The sequence below is a fragment of the Apus apus genome, chromosome 21 (genome assembly GCF_020740795.1).
Source record: "Apus apus isolate bApuApu2 chromosome 21, bApuApu2.pri.cur, whole genome shotgun sequence".
Taxonomy (NCBI): Eukaryota; Metazoa; Chordata; class Aves; order Apodiformes; family Apodidae; genus Apus; species Apus apus.
This window is the reverse complement of record NC_067302.1, coordinates 4,349,817-4,373,295: the sequence shown is the minus strand read 5'-3', so window position 1 is coordinate 4,373,295 and position 23,479 is coordinate 4,349,817. Positions and strand designations below refer to the sequence as shown.

The following is a 23,479-nucleotide window of genomic DNA, read 5'->3' as shown; positions in this document are numbered from 1 at the left end:
ACTGCTGGAGCTCTGGGAATAACCACTTCCAAGACAAAGGTGACAGCCACCAAACACAGGTCTAATACTTGACACATTGAGAAGCCAGTGGAAAACTAAACTTTATTTACTTAAAGTAAACAGTTACACAATGTAAATCAAGTGTTCAAAATAACAGCTATGGAACTATTGTTTAGAAAAAGTTACCCACCTGGAGGTTCTAGTCCTTTAAAGCAATACAAAATATATACAAATGTACACAAAATTCCCACCTGTGGCTTCTGGATCTCTGCGCTCTACATCTGAAAGAGAAACCTAGGATTCCAAAATCAAGACCTCAGAATAAATACACAGTATTAACAAGTCTTCAACCTGATAAGGAAATTTCAGATCTCTCTACTGAAGTGTGTATAATCCTGCAGTCACAGACAGCAAAAAAAATCCACTAGCGTGCCCTGAACGGGGCACTTTTAGGTGAGAAGTTTAAAAATGTTTTCTTCTCCTTCTTGACAGGAACCCACTGCCCATAGGGACTTCCCTTTCTGTCCTCTTCTCTTGCAGGAGAAACTGCTGGTTCTTTAACAACATGGCTCACTGTTTTCTGTAGGACTGGTTTTGCCATTGTATTCTGGAAAAAGAAATCACTTTTTAAAATGGTAGAAGGAGAAGGAACATGCTTAGACCTGCCACCTTCAAGGGGTTTATCTGTGCTGCTGAGACAAGTGTTTTCCTTCTAGCTTTTAAGAGACCTCACACCTACCAAATATCAACTATCTACACTTACCTGACTTGGGACTCAGTTGCTTTTTCCTTGGTTCTGCATTAGTAAAATATATTAAAATGTGTAACCTGATGTAAGGTCTGTGGAAACCACTTCTGAGTCTATGATATTATTGTAAACATCTATTTGAAACACACTGGTGTGCTTACAGTGCTCTACTGCTAAGTACTGATCCAGCTCCTCCCTAAGTCCTTATTAAATCATTAAATTCAGGTTTTTACTAGCAAGGTCTTTAATTTGGCAACCAATGCTAGGAAAACCCTAACACAGAAGGGATGAAGTGCTGGAATTCCAGCCTGGGAAATGATACTTACATTAGGACTGAAAGAAATGCTTCTCTGCATGGCTACTCGTTCCACTCCACCCTTGGTCATGTCTTCTGCCAGGCTTCTGGTTTGCTAGAGAAGAGCACACAGAGCTTCAGTGGGAGGACACGTTATGCAATGCACATTCAGGCAGTTACTAGAGTATGAACTTTCTGGTGGAGTTGTTTCAGGTATTTACATCAAAAGTAGCTGTAAGCTACTAAATATGCAAACAGATAAAGGCTGAACTTGCTTTGCAAAGCATTCAGTATTTTGATCAATGTGCCAATTCACATGTGACCTGATATCCATGACCCAGTTACAAACAGGATTCCAAGGATCCCAAGCATGGAATGCCATACAATGAAGTGCAGTGGTCAATTGCATTCAGTTCTGCATGTCTGTCCTGCAGAGCTTTGGATAATGACAATAAACTTATCTGCAAGTGATGCAGGCCTCTTCTTCTGTACTCTCTCAATATCTGGAATATATTGCATATATTATGAAAGGGATGCCTGGACCATTTAGCTAAAACCCCTAGTAAGTTTACTTCTGTTTGAAACAGCACCTGATCCATGTCAAGTAACTGCAGTTTTGCATTTACCAGGTTAACACACCAGAACAACAGAGCCAAACTAAAATTCAGTTTAAGCTGCTCAAGTTTCTCCCTCCCTTAAATTCACAGCAGCTACAGCCCACAAGTCCCTTCATTACCAACAGATTTTCTTCATCATGTCTGGAACCATAGTCAAGATTTCTATAAGACAGAAATAAAGTATGTAAAATGCATTGTGTGCTTGGGTATGTAATTTCCGGGAAACAAGTTTGTTGCATATGAAAAAATTTTAACAGTTTAAAAAAAAGGGTAGAAAGAGTTAAGTTTTAAGAAACCCCACACGAGTCACTAGGTTTGGTTAAGGAGACTCCCTGTTTTAGGTCAGAAACACAAACTAGTTTCAATGGGCAACTCAAAAGAATAAATGACATCCAGCTCTCCTTCCCAGCCTGGCACTACTGAAAAGCCTGCCTGGACTCAGGGGTCAAACCACCTCCAAGGAGCCCACAGTGCTCTGAGCTTAACACAAGGTCTCTAGAGCAGGTTTTAGCATTCGTGGGTTTGAATTCACATCAAAGTCCACAGTTAAAAACTCTTAACACATCCATGCAGACAAGTTTTCAAAAGTGTTTACCTTTACATTGAGACCACTCCAGTTCATACTTACCTCAGCTGACTCTCCAGCATCTTCATTCTCTTGTTTTTCATTTTTTATCTCTTTGGAAGGAGTAAGGATCTTCAAGCTTGCTGGCAAGACTATGTTATCTGTCCCCAGAGCTTTTGCAGCATTAGCTTTTGCAATTTCCAGAAGCTCCCTCTTCTCTGTAAGAAAAAAAGCCATTATTTTACATTTGAATTAATATACACCTACTCACACATACCCAAAACCTGCAGGTTTGTATCACTACACCTGTGTAAGATTAGCTGTTATCAATTTTCATCACAACTTGGTAGATTAAGCTCCATCTGAAGTGCTAAGAATATGCTCTGAACCTCTTTTTAATATATTATTATAACCCTGAAGATTTCCTTCCCCATTGCTATGATCAGTTATTTTCCATACAAAAAGTAGAGATGGTAAATTGACTGCTTAAAATAGAAATGTTTTGAGGCTGTCACACAATTTAAGTCTCAAAAAACCCAACAACCCCCAAGTACCTTTTTCACTCAAATGGAGAGGTGACCTACTCCGGGATCTTGTTCGGGACCTGCTCCTCCAGCTCCTGTAAGCCTCAGGATAGATGGTTCTCCCAAACCCATAGTATCTCCGGCCTCTGGAACGGGATCTGCTTCTCGAATAGGACCTTCTGTAGTAAGATCTTCCACGAGACCACGACCTGCTGCGTGACCTGTACCTCGGAGGGGAGCGGTGGTACCTCCGGTAGTGCCTGACATGGTACCTCCCTCGGTACCTCCCGTAGCCACGGGACCTGGAGCGGCTTCTGGAGTACGAACGAGAATATCTCCTGTGCCTCTGGGAACCGTTTCTTCTGGCCCATGACCTTGATCTGGACCTGGACCGGCTCCAGCTCCTGGAGGAAGCCGAGGAGGAACTGCTTGAACTGGACTCTGAGCTGCAAGAGGATCTGCTGGATGACCTTGTTGATGACCTATCACAACTTCTCCTGGATCTCAAAGAAGCTTCTCTCTTCTTCGGTGAGCTGAGGGTTAAGTCATCCATGAAGCCTGTCATGTCATCAGTTTTCTTCACCACTGTTTTCTCCATGCTGTTACTTTCAGAAGCTGGTTCTGTCTTTGTTGCTCTACAATAACCAGTCTCTGTTCCTGAAAAGGGTGGGGAGGGGGAAGCTGGTAACTTATACAAGTCATTTACACAGCAACAACAAACATTATGACACACGGGCAAAAAATTAAAGCACAATTAAACTAACAACTCTTATCCAGTTCATCAGCATGTTTTGCAGGTGACAGTTTCAAGTATCATACTTTCCTCTCCTGTAGTCAGTGTTCTAGATGAAACTGCAAAAGGCTTTGGTTTAAACCATGATTAATTCTGTGTGGAATTTGGAAGACAGGTTGGTTTGTGGGGCTTTTGAATTTAGTACCCTTCATTTGGTAAGTAAGCACACACTTCCTAAGAATACAAGTGACACCGTTCCTTTTTTTATTCCAAACAAAATTTAAGGTGTTTTATCTTCATTCTAAATGCTGCCTATTGCATCTACAATGCAAAATAAACATTTGCTGTTTTCCTCCAAGACAGGAAAAAAATAATTAAATAAAGAACCATCAAGATACAAAGGAGCCACTTTAAGATCTTGACCATGTATTAATAAACTACCTGCACAAAATACCACACATCCCATTAGTGCACGTAGTGAGTTGCTATTAAAAGAATTCACTTAACTAGTGAAAAATACAGCTAATGATCCACTGGATACGACTTGTACAGGGTGTAACACTTGTTAAGGTTACATATTAATAATTAAAATGGCTGTTCCGCTGTACTGGCAGCCATTTTATATCTACAAAGTCTACTGTAACCTGGGGTGTAACTTCCTTATCATCAGTACTTTAGACCCTGAGGCACCACTTAACAGTTTCAGGAAGCTTGCTTTACCACAAAATTTCTACCCAGCGCTCACTGTAAACCGAAGTTACCAAATAAATCTTAAAATCCTACTGAAGGGTATTACGTTCTACACCAGTTTGTAAGGAGCATTCCCCTTGCTGCTACTGAAGTTTCCTTACTTCACCTCTAAACAAAGGCCAAGGTCACAAGCGCCCTACAGGGCACAGCTAAGAGGAAACAACTGATTAACTCTGGTCTCAACCCCCGCCTCCCGTCCCAACACCGGAGACACTGAGCTCATCCCCCGGACGCCCACACAACCGGCCTTGCCCCGGCAAACCCCCCCGCCCACGCCGGCGGCTGAACCCACAGCAACGAGACTGGCCTCAAGAGGCTGTTTGCGACCACTCACCGCTGGGAGCCGCCGGACACCCCCGGTGCTGGTTCCCGTGAGACATTTGGGCGCCTCTGTCATTAAAAAAACAAACACGCAAACATTAATGGGGCCCTCAACCCGCAACGGCGACACCCTCCCCCCACCCCCAAAAGGGAAGAAGGTTAAGACAAGTAAACACCTCTCACGGCCCCGAAAAGCCCCTTTTCCCGAGCGCAGCCCCCAGAGCGGCTCTGAGGAGCGGCTCCCCCCCCCCAGCTCACCGGCTCCAGCCAGTCGGGCTCCCCCCGCACGGATCCTGCTCCAGGGGCGACGCCTGAGGAGACAGCCCCGCTTCGTGAGTCACCCCCATAGCGAGCGGCAGGGCAGGCTCCTTCCAGCCAGGAAAGCAGGGCACCAGGCAGCCCGGCAGGACGCAGCGCAGCCACCACCCGCTCCCCGCGCCCGCAGCGACTGAGGCGCCGAAGAACCTTCCAGAGCGCCCTTACGTAACGGGCGGGCGGGGCGGACGGCACCGCCCTCTGCGCATGCGCAGGGAAAGGCGAGCACTCTCTGCGCATGCCCAGTCCCCCCCCCCCCCTCGCCCCCTGGAGGGTTCGTTCGGACCCGCCGCCGCCCGCCCTCACTGCGCATGCCCCTCCAGGCCCCCCCCCCCCCCCGTGACTCCGCGGGTGAGCAGCGGCGCCGCGCATGCGCAGTGCGCGGTGCGGCGGCCGGGGGGGCAGCGGCGGTTCCCGCGCTCAGGTAAGAGCGGCCGGGCCGGGGCCAACCGGGGCCTCCCAACCGGGGCCTCCCGGGCACCGCGGGGAGCTCGGCCCGCCCCTTCCCGCGGGCTCCGGCCCCCTCCGAAGGGTGGGCGCGCTGGCCGGCGGTGAGTTTGCCTCCCCCGCGGTGTCCCAGGTGGGTGCCAGAGCCTGGCCCTGTCAGCTGGGCCCTCCCCCGGGAAGGGCTCCTGGTGCCAGGTTTCCAGGTAGCGTGTTGCAGTTCTAACCTCGCTGTGCGTCAGCCCTGCGCGGGTGATGGGATTCCCTCTTGGAAATAAACGCCCTTTTTTTTTCCTTCTCTAGTTCTTCAGAGCGCTGAAAAATGTCGGGTTTTCTGGAGAGTTTGAGGTGCTCGGAGTGTGTTGACTGGGGGGAGAAACGGAACACGATTGCTTCTGTTGCTGCAGGAGTGCTGGTATGTTCAGCTTCTCGTATGCTTTTCAGGTACAGTCCATGAGCTAAACATTTTTTAGCTGTTTGGAAGTAAAAAGAAGAACCAGGGATGTGTTGTCCTTGTATGTAGCAGCAGAGTTAAGGACAAAATCTATTGCTGACACCCACATGTTACTTTTAAGTTTTGCAGCTTCTATTCCAATAATTATTAGATGGATAGAGAAATCTGGTTTTCATTTAACCTTATTCCTAAGTTGATACCAAAATGAGTTGTGCTATCAGTTGACTCTGGATTTGGGACCATAAGAATTGCTTTCTATATTAAGATTATTATTCCTACAGCTATCTTAGTTAAAAGACTTATGTACATATTTTAAGCTACTGTGCTTTTTTTTCTTTTTTAACAGTTTTTCACAGGTTGGTGGATAATCATAGATGCAGCTGTAAAATACCCTAAAATGGAAGACTTCAACCATTCCTACCATGCTTGTGGGGTTATAGCCACGATTGCATTCCTAATGTAAGTGTAATTTTTAACCAGAGCTGCACACATGGAGTATCTCGAATTTCTTTCTTATATTGGTTGGTATTTATAGTAAGGAACCATTTAAAAAAATTAAGCTTGTAGTGCAGGTCAAAGTGTTATTAGTCTTTGGAAAATGCTTTTAAATTTTAGCTTTGCCCCTCTGAAAAAAAAAAAAAAAGGTAAGAATACAACATCATTCTTTTTATATAGGCTTCTGAGAAGTTTCTGCTGTGGTTTTGTAAAAACTTACCTCTTGATTTACTCATTTTTGCCTTGTTTGCTCACACAGGATCAACGCGGTGTCCAACGGACAAGTGCGGGGTGACAGCTACAGCGAGGGCTGCCTGGGACAAACAGGTATGGGGACACAGGCTGGTGTGTCCCACAGCCCTGGGAAGCTGTTGGAGGAGCTGTAAGAGCTGTACCAGTGATGGGGGGGGTGCCTCTGTGCACAGCTCTGGTGCATCACAACAGGGGCTCTGAAACAAAAGGGTGTCTGTGCTGGGACACAAAACATCCCCGTGTCTTTTTCAAGGGGCTCGGATCTGGCTCTTCATTGGGTTCATGATGGCCTTTGGGTCTCTCATTGCTTCCATGTGGATCCTCTTTGGAGGCTACGTTGTGAAAGGTGAGATACAGCACAGATATGATCTGGTTTTGAAAGTTTAAAGTGTTCTAAATGACTGTGGAATTTTAGAACTTACTTTAACTAGTTTCTAGGCAGGTTCAGTTTCAATATTCTGGTTCCCTACACACCACCATTCCACAGTATCTGCTATTATCAGGTGGGTTTTATCTACTTAGAAGCCACAAAGCTTCCAATTAGACTCATTAGAAACACAAGTTCTGGTCACCTGGGAACTGGACTGATTAATAATAATTAATAATTAAACTGCTGCAGTTATATTGTAATATTTCCTTGGGTGAACACTTATTCCCAGAATAAAAATTTCTGATTTTGTGCAAATTGCCCCCAAAGCCTCTATGCTAAATTAGCAAAAGGGAAAAAAATGTTTAAATTTGTTGCTTTAAATTCATACCTTAAAATGTACCATGGTCAGTTGTGTGGAGGCAAATGTTGAGGAAAACATGGAAACTGCAGTGTTTGTTTTGGAAAAAAACTTTTTTCTTTTCTTTTTTTTTTTTTTTTTCAAAAGAAAATGAAGTTATTTAAGTCCTACTTGTGCCTGGTGCTGAAGTGAATTTCACCCCAGTCAGGGCACATGGGGCCACTCAGCTGGCCTTGCTGGATTCCCAAGGAATTTTCAGGGGAACAGGTTCATTAGGTGCATAGTTGTGCTCCTAAAGTGCACTCCCAGTTTGTATAGTGTCGTTATGTATAAATACAGACGTGTGTGCATTTAGATGCACATTCCAAACAGGATGTGTCATGCCAAGTAATAATCACAGTCTTTATGAGCATGGCATTTGAGATGCACAGCTTGGGTCAGAGAACAGGAGAGGCTTTTTTGACTTGGAAAACTAAATGACTGGGGGGGGCGCGGACAAAAGCCAATTAATTAACTTCCCAGGGGGCTAAGGCTGAGGCCTCTGTGTCCCACAACAGAGATGGGAGTTGGGGGCATCTTGTCTGGGAGCTTCTCAGTGCTGTCTTAATTCCACGTGAGAACAATCTGGTTTGGCAGGTTTATGTGGTAGAATAACTTTGTTTTCACTTCACCCCTGTCTCTAGTCAGGAATTCTGACTCATAACAGGGCCCTCTCTAACCACTCCTTCCCACTGCTTCAGGGTGCATGGACTCCAGATGTTCATATTTAAAATAAGCTGGTTACCTTTGCCAGCACTTTCCCCACATAGTGTTTCTGGAATGTCAGAGATGGGATATTCATTACTTCTCAAAAATTCATGGGAATTCTTTCTTTTCTTAGAAAAACCAATAGTATATCCAGGAATTGCTGTTTTTTTCCAGAATGCATTCATCTTTTTTGGGTAAGACACTCTTCCTTTGTTAATTTCTTATCCAATTATTAAAACTGAAACTTGCTGTAATACTTATTTTTTTTTAAGCTCTGTTTTGTAACTAGACAGGGATGAATAATCTGCTGATTATTCAGATCTCTGGGCTCTGTCTGCATAAGTTTCGTGCAGGACCAGGACTTAAAAATACTACAGTTTGCTCCCTGAAATAGTGTCTTTAAAATACTAGAGATTTGATTTGCTCCAGGATGTATTCATGGCCCTTCATTCTCTTTTAAACAGAGGACTGGTCTTCAAATTTGGTCGCACAGAAGATCTGTGGCAGTGAACACACCCTGAGCTGCTCTGGCTGGGCTGGCTTTTTAACTGCAGGCTCCCTGGGTTTTGTAAAACCATTTTGTAAACAGTGACCTTCAATTGTGTCTAAAGAGAAAACAAGGAAATCTTAAATCCTAGCACTAAAACTCCTGGTTCTATTCTGCTAATTTTTTTACTCTTGAATGTTGATGTCAATGTTGTCACGTTTTTGACCAGTGCAGAATTGCTACAAGCAACCATGGCAGTCACTTTTATGGTAGGATGTTTGCTACAAGTAAATAGGATAGTGGAAAACTGAGGTATTTAACCAGCTGTTTCTATCATGTTATTTACAATTCAGGACTTACTAAAAATGCTTTAAACCAACTTTTTAACGTATATTTATTAAATATTTCCTATATCTGGACAATATAACCATTTCTTCAAAACGTACTGATGTGTGGCTTTTCTTGCATGATCAGAACTGTGCTCCATTGGGATTGTTTCTTTTTTACACCCTCCCCCCACACACACACATATTTAATTTATCCTATGGAGATAATGAGTAACAACTCCCTGTGGCTGTGGATAACAGGGTAGAGGCACAAGTACAACTTGTGCAGTGGCTCTGGATGGAGGTACCTCATGCACAAAGCTTGAGACAGAGGTACCTCATGCACAAAACTTGCTGTCAACTACTTTCTAACCACTGTAAAAGAAAGGGAGAGAGCTCTTCAAGTCAGAGTTCAGGAAGAATAATAGAATCACAGAATCACTTTGGTTGGAAAAGACCTTCAAGGTCACAGAGTCCAACCATTAACCCTACTCTCCCAAGTCCAGCACTGAGCCATGTCCCCAAGCACCACATCCACATGACTCTTAAACACATCCAGGGATGGTGACTCAACCACCTCCCTGGGCAACACATTCCAATGTCTGACAACCCTTTCAGAGAAAAAGTTCTTCCCAATGTCCAGTCTAAACCCGCCCTGGTGCAGCTTGAGGCCGTTTCCTCTTGTTCTATCACCAGTTGTGAGAAGAGACCAGCACCTGCCTCTCTACAACCTCCTTTCAGGCAGTTGCAGAGAGTGATGAGGTCTCCCCTCAGCCTCCTTTTCTTCAGACTAAACAGCCCCAGTTCCTCAGCTGCTCCACATAAGACTTGTTCTCAAGGCCCTTCTCTGGACATGCTCCAGCACTTCAGTGTCCTCCCTGTATGGAGGTGCCTAAACCTGGACACAGCACTCGAGGTGTGGCCTCACCAATGCACAGAGGGACAATCAGCCCCTGGTCCTGCTGGCCACACTGTTTCTAATACAGGCCAGGATGCCACTGGTCTTGGCCACCTGGGCACACTGCTGGCTGCTGTTCCTGAGGCCAGGGACAGGCGCTGCCAGGGAGAATTCCCAGCACCCATGGAATGGTGAGAGAGCTCTGCTGTACCTGCCCCTCCCTCTGCTCTTACCTAGGCTTGTTGCTTAAGCAATCAATGATAAAAGACACAGGGGGGAAAGGAAGGGAATAAAATACTATTCCTTAAAAGCATTTCTGCTGGAGAACAGCTTGTGTTGCAGCAGGATTGCCTCCAATCTTACATTTTCCCTCATTACTTCAAGTGTGCTGAAAAAATAAAAACCATCAAACTTCTAATTTTTATTCTGTAAGCATTTTTTGAAGAGGTTTGTTTTTTTCTATGCCAATTATTTTGAAACAAAGCATCACAATCCATTTTAAAAACAAGGAGTTGTTTGCACAGAAGCCTCCTGCTTGTCTCAGAGTAACACAGCTCAAGGTAAGACAGTTCCAAAACAGGGTCTTGGCACCAAGAAGCACCAAGGATTATTCCTCTCCAGTTGTTCCCACCCTCAGGGCAGCCAGAGCTGCCCCTGTGCTGGTGCAAGGCTGTTCTGAGGTTTGCTGCCACATCCTGAATATGAACAATACCATTGATTTCAGGGACATCATCCACAAGCAGAACAATTTCACTTCTTGCCATCTCAGCTTCCAAATTGAGAGACAAGTAATTACAGCTTCTCCTTGAACCACTCAGATAACTCAAAGAATACAGTTCTGGCTCCAATCCAGCTCACTCACCAAATCCTGGCTTAACAAGGTCTTCAACAGAATTAATTTAGCTTAAAAAGAAGTGCTTTAATGCTTCAGTAGATAAGAATGAGTATCTACTCCTTGAAAAATTATCCTTTAAAAGATGTGTTTTGGCTTTTAATGTTGGGAGCCAAAAATTTAAGCTTGGGAGCTTAAAACTTCCAAGCATTTTGATGAATAAGCCACTACAGCAATGAGTGCAGCCAACTTGTTTGTACATACCCTACAAAACCAAAACATTTAAGGTGAGACCAACAAAGCAGAAAAGCAAAATGCATTGTGAGTTTGCATCTGTAAATTTACACCCTGTATGGTTTCTAATTATTTGTGGGTCCACTGGGATGGCTTTTTTTTGAGCCTGAGATTTTATATGTAAATGCTCTGTGAATTTTCTCTAGTGAAAACAGGAAAATCTTATCTTGGTCAAATCAGCCCGTTGGGTTCCTCTGTTCAAAATCCAACAGCCAAATGGGGAAACTGTGAAGACAAACATTCTTGTATCAGAACATTTTATGCATCAAATAGTCATATAAAAAGGCAATGGACAACCTTGTTACAAGCTGATTTTCATCCGTTTCTGCTGTAATTCAGATCTAGCCCCACAATCAGCACCTAAAGGTGCTCAAGGCCTGTGTTTGTGCATCAGGCTGCAGCCAGGAAGGTCTGTTCTCATAAAGAGCACCTTTCATGCCATTCACTAGCTTCTAAAAATCCCTCCCTTAGTCTCAAGTCTCCTCAGGGACTGTGTGTGAACCCAGGAGGCCAGGGCTGCAAATCCCAGAGAATCTCTGAGCATTTAGGAGGACACGTTACAACAAACAAGATCATTTCTGATTTATTCCTGTGCTCACCAACACCTCTGACAACCCCAGCTGAAGACTACACACATTTATCATATCCAGGCTCTGAATCAACTGTGGGAACAGTTCATCCATCACAAACATGGCATCCAAAAAGTGCTGTGAAATGGAATTATTCCCCCTTTTTCTCTTTTCAAATCAAATGCCTGAAGTTCTTCATCAAGGTCAACAAGATGCAATATATAACCCCACGCAGCTCATTTTACATTGAAACTCACCTCCCAGTAAAACTGGTCTTCAAAGTACTTTGATACAGGGGTGGTCTTAAATGGTCTGAGATTTAATATTAAACCTGTTTGTAAAAAATAAATATATGCTATATATATATATATCAGGGAAAGGAGGAGAAGATTGTGTGTAACTGGAGATTTCATGGTAATGTGCATCTAAATGTGACACAGATCAACATAAAAATTCAGAATTAAATGCTCCAGCAGAGCCCCTTGACTCGAGTTGACCTTAAGTAAAAAGAAGCTTGCTAGGATCAAGGTTTGTGGTATTAAAATTGAATTACTCTGTGTTAAACCCCATTCAGCACAAAGCCAGGTTCTAAAAATGCATCAAAAATCATTAAGTTCTTGCATGAAAAATGCCTGTGTACTTAAAAAAGCCACCAGGGTTATCAGCACTGGTAGCTTGGGATTTTCAATCTCACACATCTCTTGTCTGGAGTTTGAAGGCAGCTGTTAAAATCAACTTCACCAGTGGAAGAGTGGTGCTATGAGGCTGTTTCTGTGGAATACAGCTCTTCAAAAGACAGGCTTTGAAAGGTCCCTGCATTCATATTTCCCCTGGCTTCTACAAATAATTTACCCAGAGAAACACATTTCTGAGCCCCAGTTCAAGTGGCCTCTTCTTGCTACACTGCTGTGGTAGCAGGAGTGGTAAGATGAGGTACCCCCTTCCCCCAGGAAATGAGGTGTTAATGAAACATCTTTCAATACTGACCTGTTATAAAACCTGTTACCAAGGCAACACTGATGGTCTGGCAGATGGCACCAAGGTGAGTCAAGACCAAAGAACCCAAGCTGAAAAGCAAAATGTTTCAACTTAATTTAAATTCAGACTGTGAAGGAATCTCTCTATACAGTGTTCTACATCAAAACCCCTCAGAAAGATGTTATTCTTGAATCACTTTGAAGCTGCAGTTAGATGTTTAAGAGATCCTACCAGAAACCTAATCCAGACTTCAGAGAGACATATTTTGCCCTTAGAAACCATCACTGTGGTACTAAAACAGCATTAAATTTGTCTGTTTTAATAAGAAACACTGTGATTGAATCTGCAGAAACTGAGAAAAGCAGAGAACTTCTTCTATGACACGAAATGAGCTTGATTTGCAAAAAAAAAAAAACAACCTATGGAGAACATTCTTAACTGAGCCCTTCACCTTCTGCAGGGTATCTCCTCAAGTGTATTTGCCAGTGCACTGTTCAGACTTGGCTTTAGTCCAAGCTGACAATCTTGCCCTTAACTCAGAGTTAAAGCTCCATTCAAAGGAAAATGCTGATTTCTGCCCCCCCTGTGTTAGCACACAAAGCTCCCCAAAACACATCTAAAAAGCCAAAATGAGTCTTGGAATGATACACATCCCCAGCCTTCATCTCCTATGTCTGCTGTATTTAATCTTAAATAAAAGAGGGGAGAGAAAATGGGACCAAAGGCTAATGTTAAAGTTTTGATCTGTTCAACTCTGAAAGTCTTTTTTACTGACTTTTATTTGACCTCAGAGATTATCTTAGGTTGCTGGTATAAAATGATTTATCTGTTATCACATTCAGGCTTTCTGTAGGAATGAGAACTCTTCTCAAGGCATACTAGAATAAGGATTAGCTAAGCTTATTACTTACTAGGAAGAATTTATGTACCTTGGTAAATAAGTCCATTCTTCTATTCCTAAGAGAAGGAGGTGGGCAAGACCCCCAAGCACAGCAGGCAAGCCAAAAGTGAAATGAACTCCAGAGGCATCATAGATCTTGAGAGCAGGATTCAAGCATCTCTGGGGAGAAGAAAAAGTCTAATTGATACAGCAAAAGGTGAGTTGGTAACAGCAGATTGTCTGTTGCAGACTTAGAAAACAAACTTTGGTCTTGCAAACTGCAAACCTGGGCTCTGCTCAAAAGACTTCACATTTCCTAGCTCTGATCTCCTTGAAAGAGAGATTTCCCTTGGGGTATCCTACATTAGAAAAGAAGTTCATAAAGCTTAAACAAAACAAAAAAACCAAACAACAGTTTGAGGTTTTGAATATTACCTGTAAGCAGGAAGATCCTAATATGGCTGTCACACTGGCCAGCAGACCCAAAATCATGGCAATCCAAGGATGCCGGATGCTGCCCATCGCGTAACCAACAGCGACGCCCCCTGCGAGGGCTGCACTGTGGATATCAGTCTGGGAATAACACAGAAACATGGAGTGAGAGCTCAGTCATCACTTCTAGCAGCCCAGTATCACTGATGGGTATTCTCAGGCACATCTGGTCCCTTCAGGATGAGAGAATGCTCTTTGCTATATAAGAAGGACATGGAGCTGCTGGAAAGAGTCCAGAGGAGCCACAGAGATGGTCCAGGGGCTGGAGCAGCTCTGCTCTGGAGACAGGCTGGGAGAGTTGGGGTGTTCAGCCTGGAGAAGAGAAGGCTCCAGGGAGACCTTAGAGCACCTTGCAGTGCATGAAGGGGCTCCAGGAAAGCTGGGGAGGGACTTGGGACAAGGGCAGGGAGGGAGAGGACAAGGGCGGTGGATTAAAACTGGCAGAGGGGAGATGGAGGTTGGACATGAGGAGGGAATTCTTGGGTGTGAGGGTGGTGAGAGCCTGGCCCAGGTTGCCCAGGGAAGCTGTGGCTGCCCCGTCCCTGGCAGTGTTGAAGGGCAGGTTGGATGGGGCTTGGAGCAGCCTGGACTGGTGGGAAGTGTCCCTGCCTGTAGAGGGTGTTGGATCTAGATGATTTTTAAGGTTCCTTCCAACCCAAACCATTTTATGATAAACTACAATCTGAGAACATAAATTCTAAGTTCCAGCTTCAGCTTGGGAGGCTTATGGTGACTGTCAGGCTGAAAACCTGGGATCTGATTTGACTTTACAGCTCTGATGCTGTCAGTTCAACGCTGAGGGTAACAGAAAAATCTCTTCTGAAACCATGATTTCCTCTCAGGTCTCACCATTCTGAACTTTCCATCCTTTGTGGTCAGAACAGACAACACGAAGGCAGTCACAGCACTCACTGCAAGGGCAAAGTAGGTGTTGTAGATTGCTGTCTGCCTGTAGTCACTAAAGAGCACAGAATTGAAGCTTGGCCAGAACACCCAGAGAAAGAGAGTACCTGGAGATAAAGACAAGCAATTATCATTACCTGCTCTAAAACATGATGAATTGGGCTGTTCCTGAAGAGCTCCAGCCCACATTTTGCATTCTCTGCAATTCCCATAAACAAAGGGTAACACTTCACAATGCAGACAGCCCTGAGAGCTGCCTGCTGGCCCAACACCTTCCCAGCACACACCACTACCACGGCAAACACACAGCCAAGGCACAGCTCCACTGGCATCTGCCTGGTCCTTCACAGAGCTCTTTTCTAGAACACCTTGAACTTTATCTTTAGTGTGAGGGTGGTGAGAGCCTGGCCCAGGTTGTCCAGGGAAGCTGTGGCTGCCCCATCCCTGGCAGTGTTGAAGGGCAGGTTGGATGGGGCTTGGAGCAACCTGGGCTGGTGGGAGGTGTCCCTGCCCATGCAGGGGGTTGCATCTAAATGATCTTTAAGGTCCCTTCCAACCCAATCCATTCTATGATCTCTCATCCCCTCAAACTCAGGTTCAGATTCAAGTGGGAACAAACCCACTGCTGATTTCCAAACAATCAGCACCCTGCCCATCCTGCACAGCCAGCAGAAGCTTGCTCCTTGGCCAAAATTTCTGTTCCTTTTTGTGGAACTGTGGAATATCTGTTCAAAACTAGCTGCAAGAAAGAATTAAAAGGAGCCAAAAAGGAAAACAGCTCAGTGGCACAAATTACTACAAAGTAACCCAAAGTGCACTTCAGAATGTTCTTTACTTTGGCTACCAGTACAATTGGTGCTGATTGCCCTGACTCCTGGCAGGGTTTAAAGTTAAAAAGAGGATGAACTGGATGATTAGAATAGAATCCTCCCTACTTCAGCTAAGATTACTCCAGAGGAGGGCTAAAGACCAACAGCTTGAGCTGAGATGATCATACTTCAACTCACCTACACACAGCTTAGCTTTCTTATCTGTAGAAGAGTTACCTACTGAATAGCTCCCCAGTATGTGGGTCAAAAAGAACAATTCACTTTCCTCCTGTAAGATCCCTGCACAGTGTCACACCTCCATGACCACACAAGCTTTGCTAACAAGAGGAATGAAAACAGGTTCTTCCGCTTCTATGACCTGGGAGCTCATGGTCAGCGTTTAGGAATCTCAGGCTCTGCCGAACAAGTTCACTGCTTGGCAGGACACATCTTTTCCGACGGGCATGTGGATCCACACGCACAGATCAAATTCCAGCCAGCAGAGGGAAGCCGGTGGCCTCTAGACCACACACTCCAACCTGTGCCCCTGCTCCCGGAGCTGAGCCTAGTCCTGAGTGACAACACAAACAAGTGACAGTTTATTTTGCCTCGTCCAGTCATTATTTTTTGCTGTCAGCTTCCAAAGCTAATGCTCTGTTCTCCATGCCACAGAGGTAAAAAGAATAAATAATAGAATAATGATAAATACAATTACTTCTGTAAGAAAAAGGTGGCACTCCCAGACACTCAGCCTGTTATCACCCAGATCTTTCTCGTGTGCTTGTTTATCATTTTCCCCACCTTTCACCAGGCTTTTATCTCTTCATTTACATTCCTAGGCAGGGACTGCCTGTTTCTATCTCTGTACAGCACCTTGCAAAACACAACTTGAGCCTTGGCCCCAGCTGGGAACTGCAAGCACTACTGAAAAACAAGTAACAACTTCAACTTTGGTGTGTAGGAGCCTCACCAACTATACGACCCCAAAGGGGACAAATGAGTTGGGAGAGGGAAAGGTTAACCTGCCACAGCCTTTGTGCTGAGACTGACAGAAGCAAGCTAAGCCCCAGCCCTGGCAGAAGTGGCTTAGATGCCTGGTAGGAAACATGTTGAGACTCACCAACTCATTGTCAGAAACCACCAACCACAGCAGCACCCTCTTCTAAGCCCAGCTGCATTCAGAGCTGCACTGTGCAGGTAAAAGCTTCAGTGTGCTGTGGTCAGCCCCCAGAAACATCCCTTATGTTCTCACTGCAATTCCCTCTTCCAGCTGTTAAAGCAAATGCCTTACCCAACATGGAGAATAAATCTGACTTGGGGGTACTTGAACTCTTCTCAGCCCTTGGGGATGGCTCAGAGAAGCGTGAGGAGACTGCCAGACCAAAGTAGGCTCCAAACAGGTGAACATGCATCAGGCTGTTAGAATCTGGAACCTGTAGCAAGAGAATAATCACATTTGTGGTGTATTTAATCCCACAGGAAGCCTTTGGTGTAGTTCTTCACATAGTTGCTCATGTAACCTCCCTGCAATGAGTTGATTTTCACAGTCCTTCAGTTTATGCAGGAGTTATTTATGTGAGATCTGAACTTATCTGAATTCAAGGTAGCTCATAAAGACACAATTCAAATACAGAGAGTTTGGGGTGTGTTTACACTGTAATCCTGGTCTGATTCTGCTGCCCAGACTGGGCTGGTACATCATTCCCATGGGAAATCTTCCAGACTGAACTGACACAGGGAGGGGATGAAGTTTAAAGGCAATTAGTGCCTCAGCAGAGGTCAAGGCATGTGTTGGGGACAGTCAGGGCACAGGAAAGGCCCAGTGCACTTCATCCCAATCCACTTCATCCCAATCCATCAGACCAGCTCAGCCTTGAAGGCCAAGAAACAGCCAATTCTATGGAGTAGGCAGGGTTTGGAGTTCAAGGTGCTTAACTATAGTCCCAAAGCCAAATTTAATCTCTTAATGAAAGCATAGCCACAATCTAAGTGAGATGAAACACACTGATATTCCTGTCAGCTGAGCACCACCAAAAGGCAACATTCCCAAGTCCCAGTGAAACTTTTCCCAGCGTGCAGGGAAATCACACTCCTGTACCTCCAGGTATGATGTGTTGATCCATCTGCTGATATGGAAAAATATGATCTCCACAACTGTCATCAGAATCAACTGCAGAGGATTAGCCCTTCCAAGAACAACTCCAGTGGAGATGACCACAGAAGTCATACTCACAGCAGCCTGTGTTATTCTGAAATTAAAGGAAGAAAAGAAAAATTAATTCTGGATCAGGATCACACCAGGACCAAGAATAAAAGAAGGACAGACAGTAAAATGTACTTAAAAACTCCTAAAATGTCTGCAATGGAGGGGATTCTGCTCCTCTATTCTGCTCTAGTGAGACCCCACCTGGAGTTCTGTGTACAGCTCTGGAGCCCTCAGCACAGGGAAGACATGGAGCTGTTCGAGAAGGTCTAGAGGAGGCCACAAAGATGATCCAAGGGCTGGAGCAGCTCTGCTCTGGAGACAGGTTGGGAGAGTTGGGGTGTTCAGCCTGGAGAAGAGAAGGCTCCAGGGAGAACTTAGAGCACCTTCCAGTTACTGAAGGGGCTCCAGGAAAGCTGGGGAGGGGCTTGGGACAAGGGCAGGGAGGGAAAGGATGAGGGGGAAGGGATTGAAACTGCAAGAGGGGAAATTGAGGTTGGACATGAGGAGGAAATTCTTGGGTGTGAGGGTGGTTGCCCAGGGAAGCTGTGGCTGCCCCATCCCTGGCAGTGTTGAAGGGCAGGTTGGATGGGGCTTGGAGCAGCCTGGGCTGGTGGGAGGTGTCCCTGCCCTTGCAAGGGGTTGGATCCACATGATCTTTAAGGTCCCTTCCAATCCAAACCATTTTATGATCCTAAATCTGACTGTGCTAATTCATGAGTAGGTCCACGTAACAAGGCACTATCCACCACAAAAACCAGAAATTCTAGATTATTCCAGTTCTAACACTAACTAATTACCTTTTCAGACCATCTTCAAACCAGCTTGACCCTCCACTAAGGAAATGTAATAAAGCTTCTACCAGAATGGAGCATTGGACACCAACTGCAATGATCAGGAGGTTGAATCCAGTGCTGCTAAACCCGTATCTTTTCAGAAACGTCAGGAAAAAGCCAAATCCAAACACCATCATGTGGCTGACATCTTGAAAAGCTGCATGACAGAAAAGACCAAGACAGCAGTGAGCTTATTAATAGAGACTGGATTTTGATTACAAAAAAAAAAAAAAGAAAAGAAATCACAACTAACTAAGAAGCCTTTGATAAAAAATTCAGGTGCCGTTAGTATTTTGTGCTTTCAAATAATTCCAGAGCTTTCTTTCCAAGCCATAAGTAATCAGAAAAACAACACCCTTGACCCTGAATTTATTTTTAGAAAGTGATCAGAACAGATGGCATAGGATGGGTGTCGAGGGCTCAAAAAGCAGGACAGAAATGAGGTACCTTTAGCAAAGAAAACTGGACATTTATTTTCCCCAAGGTGACTTTAAGGAGCTTAAGCTGGTCTCTCTGGGGGGGATTACTGTGAATTAAGTGCTGATTGATTCCTTGAGAACATTAGGGAATAAATGTGTTACAAAGAGAAGCTTGTACAATGTCCTTATCTGGGCAGAAGAAACAGAAATAGCAGTAGGAAGAGCTGAATGTGGAAACCAGCATCAAAGAGGCTTCCCAAGAGAGAAGCTCTTGGATCTGCAGGCCTGGAAACACCACCCAGGACAAGCCAACAGTCATATTCTCATACAATTGTGACAGCCTCTACATCCTGCAAATATCAAACAGCTGGTAAGTGGGTCTCATTTTTCAAGCTATAAAACAAGGAGGGTAAGACAAGAATGTCACCAGGCTTAACCAGCTCATGTTTACACAAGACTCTAAATACACGACACGCTGTGGCTGTAGCACAACCTAATGCATTCCTCAATGCACAAAACTCATCTCCAGAATACATTTAAGCCCTTAATTTCACTGTATTCACTTCATTTATTTACATCAAAAATTCAAATGGAAAACATTGCCATCTTACTTCCTCCCTCTGTAGCCCAATACCTTGACATGCAAAGACCTCATGTAACACAGAGCAGTGCCTGCCCTCAGAAGTTTATGTTCGTAAGAACCAAGATTACCACAAACAGGCAGCAGAAAACAGACCAGAAATGCAATTTAGTACCACTTATGTCTTCCTTCACTGTCTTTGCTTTTTTATAAAGAAACACACACCAGAAGTGGCAAAGTAGGATACTTCAAAGGACAGTAAAAACCTTCTACTTCTCACTAACCAAGACACAAACCTGCTGAATCCCATCTCTACTGCTCTGCAAAAGAAAAGCAGACATGAACCCTCCTGATCTTACCTGGGTAGGGAATGAGTGGTGATGCATCAAACTCTAAGAAGAAGAAGAGGACCATGAAAACAGCTTCCAGGAAAAGGATGAGCCATGGGACGCTGGTTCGGAAGCTGCGGTAGGTAGAAGCCATTTTGCTCTGAACTACTTGAAGCACAAACACATTAATATTTTTTTTCTCTCTATAAAAATGTTCCAGTAACCTCAAACCAATAGAAAAGGAGGTGGGGAATAAAAACTCAGAGAGATAAAAAGCCCAAGAGGCATCAGCAAGGAACACTCTCCTTATCTGTGGCACGTCAGGAGCCCAAACCTACCACAGCGGGCATGGACTGAGCTCAGAAAGTGCTCATGGACACAGACCCAGGAAGCTGCCAGGACTGGGATGCTCCAGAACACCATCCACACAGCACCTCAGCTGGTGCTGAGCTTCACAGATCAGCTGAGTGGCAAACAAACAAGATCATGGACTCACAGGAGCAGGATGTTGAAGTTTCTGCAAAACCATTCTTTATTCACAGTGTCTGGACCATCTCCGTGGCCTCCTCTGCACTCTCTCTGGGAGCTCCATGTCCTTCATCTTGGGAGCTCCAGAACTGGACACAGCTGGGGAGGGACTTTGGACAAGGGCAGGGAATGAGAGGATGAGGGGGGATGGATTAAAACTGGAAGGAGATGGAGGTTGGACATGAGGAGGGAATTCTTGGATGTGAGGGTGGTGAGACCCTGGCCCAGGCTGCCCAGGGAAGCTGTGGCTGCCCCATCCCTGGCAGTGTTGAAGGGCAGGTTGGATGGGGCTTGGAGCAACCTGGGCTGGTGGGAGGTGTCCCTGCCCATGCAGGGGGTTGGATCTAGATGATCTTGAAGGTCCCTTCCCACCCAAACCATTCTATGATCTATGATATCCCTGTGCACAGACACTGCAATTTGTTAAATAAGATTATTTGGCTGTTAATTCAATTTATGAATAATAAGAACATTACTATCTCTTCAGCAATCACTGGGCTTTTGGTAAACTGAAATGCTTCCCTCTTCAGGTAATCCAGGAGATTAAAGTGTTGCAATTATGCCTCAGACTTTCTCCTTTGAGACCATTTCAAAAGGAGTGCTGTGCCTGCAAGCTGGACTTGGAGGTAGCACCAATGCACACAGATGGTGAGAAAGCCACCTGCTGGTGACAGAAATATGATCAGAGAAAAACATTTCACTTCGATTTTAGGACATTTTTCCCTTTGCAAACCCAGGCTATATGGCACAATAATAATTTTCAAATCATCTGTGAAAGGTTTGTGCCTGTGATAACAACTTGCACCTTCCTCACGTGCAACATCCAACTGCTTTAGCAGCCTAACAAAATCATTGTCTTTACCCCCCCCCTTTCAGAAATTCCCACACAGTATTCAAACCACTTCCCCAGATGTGTAGAGCTCTGCCCTGACTTCAAAAAAACCCCAATGCAGAAAGTTCTATATTCAGCTCTTTCTCATGGGAGTTCTGGGATCATGTGGGCAACTCCTACAGAACCAGGACACCTGGTGAACTTTCTCTGAATAGCTGAAACAGCAATTTAGAATTGATTTAGTTTAGTGGTTTAGACAGACACAGTCTGTCTGTGTAGTGTATTAATTCAATATATCTAATTAGCTTTTATCTGTCTCCTGACAAGACAAGAAACACCCTCAGGACTCATACCTAAGACAAGAATGACCCAGATCTGCTTCCACCATTTTGCCTGGGTCAAATGAACAAAATTAGCTCTTTTGACACTTCTGACCAAATCTCCTAGCAGCGTTAACACTCAGGGAAAACACACCACAGGCCAGGAAACTATCCACGTTTTTCCCTCGGGATGACATGCCACACTGTAAATGCTGATTTCCAGCTTAAACTCCCTCCCAAACAGAAAGACCTCACCTCGGTGATGTCAGATAGGGTGAAACACAAAATCAGCTTTCAAATGAAGAGCCCCACTACCAGTAAAACATCCCCATAGGCTCAGCAGCCTCGTGTGCCAATGTTAACGCTCTATTGGGACCCACGGTGCTCAGACTCAGCCCAGCACGACCCTTGCTCACGGAGGCCCGTGACCCCCGGGAGAGGCGAGGAAAGCCGGTGGCACCCAGCCCAGCCCCGGGCCAGGCCGGAGCAGCCGAGCCAGCCCGGGGGGGCGGGAAGCCCGAGGCTCCCGCCAGACACGGGCCAGGCCGCTTCCCTCAGGGCTCGGGGGCCGCCGGTTTCCTCGCGGTCCCCACGACCCAAAGGAACCTCCCCGGGCCTCGGGGCCGGGGCTCCGCGGAGCTCTCCCGGAGCGAGGAGGCCCCAACAACGGGCCCAGCCCCCCCCGAGGCTGCTCCCGGGAACGGGCCCGGCGGTGACTCGGCAGCCCCGGGCCCGGCTGCGGGCCCGCTCAGCCCCGCCCCTCGCCTCCCATTGGCTGAACCCCGCTCTCTCCCAACCGGCCTCCCCTAGGGACGAGCCTCCCATTGGCCGAAGGCCGCCTCCCCTCCTGGCCTCTGATTGGCCCAACTCCAGACACCGTCCGTCTTTGGGCCGAGCTGGGAACGAGAAGCCGGTCGCCCCGCCTCCCCCGGCTTCCTGCCTCGCGATTGGGCCAATCGCCTGCCACTCCGTTAGACGCGTCGCTTATTGGCTGGCGGACCCGTCAGTCACCCTGAGGAGGGGTTTTGCAGGCCCTGCTCGGGGGAACGGTCACCCCAGGCCGCGCCGTGTGGGGCGGTGGGCGCGAGGAGCCGCCTCCTCCCCCTTCCCACCCTGCGGCTCAGCTTCCCCTTCCCCAGCAGCCTGTCTGCCAGCCAGGCTGTCCGTCAAGCGTGAGGGGAGGTGCTTCAGTGCTCCGCTGACAGAGGATATCGAGCCCTCCTGACTCCCTTTCCCGAATGGAGAGCTGAGCTGTCCTTTGATTTGTATCTGCCTGTTCCACTGGGCAGCCCTGCTGTCGATCACAGTACGGGGCGGGAACCAGCTCCGAAGGACAGTGGGCGGGAGGAGAGCAAAACCCGCTCGGGGATTGGGCCACAAACCATCAATTAACGGATCCTTCCTTGTGAGGGGCTCTCGTGGCCGCCACTCACGGGCTCAGGCGGGCCGCGCAGCGCTGGGGGGCGGGACCAACTTCCTGACGCCGTGATAGGCCGCCTGAGCTGTCCGTCTGCATTCTCCCGCTGCCGATTGGCCGAGCGCGCCGTCACTCCGGCGGGGTCAGCCTTTTGATTGGGCGGCGCGGGGGGAGGCGGGGCTGTGCGCGGCGGCTGCGCGGGGGGACGCGGCGGGGAGGGACGGGCCGGGAATTATTTTTTATTTCTTTGTTTCCCAGGGTTTTAAAAAAAAAAAAAAACAACCGGAAAAAAAAACAAACCAAACCAAACAACAATTACAAACCAGCCCCGCGCGAGGCAACCCCCCCCCCCGCGGGGGCGGATGGTGCTGCCGTGAGCGAGGCGGGCCGGGGCAGCGCGGGGCCGGGGCGCGCGGCGGGGCCGGGCCGGGAGGATGAAGCGGCGGAGCGCGGACTGCAGCAAGCTGCGGCGGCCGCTCAAGCGGAACCGCATCACCGAGGGCATCTACGGCAGGTACCGAGCGGCCGGGCCGGGGCCGGGGGTGGGGGGGGGGGTGTG

The 23,479-nt window shown here is 46.4% G+C and overlaps 4 protein-coding genes across 13 annotated transcripts in view; 2 read left to right on the top strand and 2 right to left on the bottom strand.

The window, feature by feature from the left end:
* Window positions 1-83: 83 nt before the first annotated feature.
* RSRP1 (arginine and serine rich protein 1) lies at window positions 84-5,021 on the bottom strand. The gene is made up of 6 exons (XM_051637712.1): window positions 4,812-5,021; window positions 4,567-4,622; window positions 2,780-3,406; window positions 2,289-2,443; window positions 1,075-1,158; window positions 84-607 (listed from the first exon to the last, which is right to left on the bottom strand). Exons 1-6 carry the CDS (start codon window positions 4,898-4,900, stop codon window positions 425-427), a joined length of 1,194 nt encoding a protein of 397 aa, XP_051493672.1. The 5' UTR covers window positions 4,901-5,021; the 3' UTR covers window positions 84-424.
* Window positions 5,022-5,213: 192 nt separating this feature from the next.
* TMEM50A (transmembrane protein 50A) lies at window positions 5,214-8,920 on the top strand. Of its 3 annotated transcripts, none has more exons than XM_051637715.1 (7): window positions 5,214-5,292; window positions 5,616-5,727; window positions 6,113-6,225; window positions 6,521-6,588; window positions 6,767-6,859; window positions 8,122-8,182; window positions 8,453-8,920. In XM_051637715.1, the coding sequence occupies exons 2-7, from the start codon at window positions 5,635-5,637 to the stop codon at window positions 8,496-8,498; spliced, it is 474 nt and encodes a 157-aa protein (XP_051493675.1). In that variant the 5' UTR covers window positions 5,214-5,292; window positions 5,616-5,634; the 3' UTR covers window positions 8,499-8,920. The 3 variants fall into 3 exon arrangements, with proteins under 3 accessions (XP_051493675.1, XP_051493674.1, XP_051493676.1); XM_051637714.1 differs by lacking the exon at window positions 5,214-5,292 and adding an exon at window positions 5,439-5,518; XM_051637716.1 differs by lacking the exon at window positions 5,214-5,292 and having other exon boundaries at window positions 5,664-5,756.
* Window positions 8,452-22,218, bottom strand: LOC127393059 (RH-like protein). Of its 8 annotated transcripts, none has more exons than XM_051637708.1 (11): window positions 20,320-22,216; window positions 19,854-19,991; window positions 18,460-18,652; window positions 17,555-17,705; window positions 16,748-16,889; window positions 14,594-14,754; window positions 13,688-13,825; window positions 13,302-13,432; window positions 12,382-12,461; window positions 11,652-11,725; window positions 8,452-11,050 (listed from the first exon to the last, which is right to left on the bottom strand). In XM_051637708.1, exons 2-11 carry the CDS (start codon window positions 19,975-19,977, stop codon window positions 11,024-11,026), a joined length of 1,221 nt encoding a protein of 406 aa, XP_051493668.1. In that variant the 5' UTR covers window positions 19,978-19,991; window positions 20,320-22,216; the 3' UTR covers window positions 8,452-11,023. The 8 variants fall into 8 exon arrangements, with proteins under 8 accessions (XP_051493668.1, XP_051493664.1, XP_051493666.1 ...); XM_051637704.1 differs by having other exon boundaries at window positions 19,854-19,988; XM_051637706.1 differs by having other exon boundaries at window positions 19,854-20,461; window positions 20,828-22,216.
* Window positions 22,219-23,146: 928 nt separating this feature from the next.
* The window catches only part of MACO1 (macoilin 1), a 28,601-nt gene continuing 28,268 nt past the window's right edge, over window positions 23,147-23,479 (top strand). The window contains exon 1 of the mRNA XM_051638161.1: window positions 23,147-23,434. Coding sequence (XP_051494121.1) covers window positions 23,355-23,434 — 80 coding nt within the window. The 5' untranslated portion in view covers window positions 23,147-23,354. The remainder of the gene's footprint in view (window positions 23,435-23,479) is intronic.

Coding starts and splice junctions, on each gene's coding strand:
- LOC127393059 (XM_051637703.1), bottom strand. CDS start 19,977: ATGGCTTCTACCTACCGCAGCTTCCGAACCAGCGTCCCATGGCTCATC. Junction 18,653..19,853: donor ACCACTCATTCCCTACCCAG/GTAAGATCAGGA, acceptor TCTGTCATGCAG/CTTTTCAAGATGTCAGCCAC. Junction 13,433..13,687: donor TAGGATCTTCCTGCTTACAG/GTAATATTCAAA, acceptor TCTTCTCCCCAG/AGATGCTTGAATCCTGCTCT.
- RSRP1 (XM_051637712.1), bottom strand. CDS start 4,900: ATGGGGGTGACTCACGAAGCGGGGCTGTCTCCTCAGGCGTCGCCCCTG. Junction 2,444..2,779: donor TCTCCATTTGAGTGAAAAAG/GTACTTGGGGGT, acceptor TTTTTCTTACAG/AGAAGAGGGAGCTTCTGGAA. Junction 608..1,074: donor GCATTTCTTTCAGTCCTAAT/GTAAGTATCATT, acceptor TTCTTTTTCCAG/AATACAATGGCAAAACCAGT.
- TMEM50A (XM_051637715.1), top strand. CDS start 5,635: ATGTCGGGTTTTCTGGAGAGTTTGAGGTGCTCGGAGTGTGTTGACTGG. Junction 6,589..6,766: donor GGGCTGCCTGGGACAAACAG/GTATGGGGACAC, acceptor GTCTTTTTCAAG/GGGCTCGGATCTGGCTCTTC. Junction 8,183..8,452: donor AATGCATTCATCTTTTTTGG/GTAAGACACTCT, acceptor TCTTTTAAACAG/AGGACTGGTCTTCAAATTTG.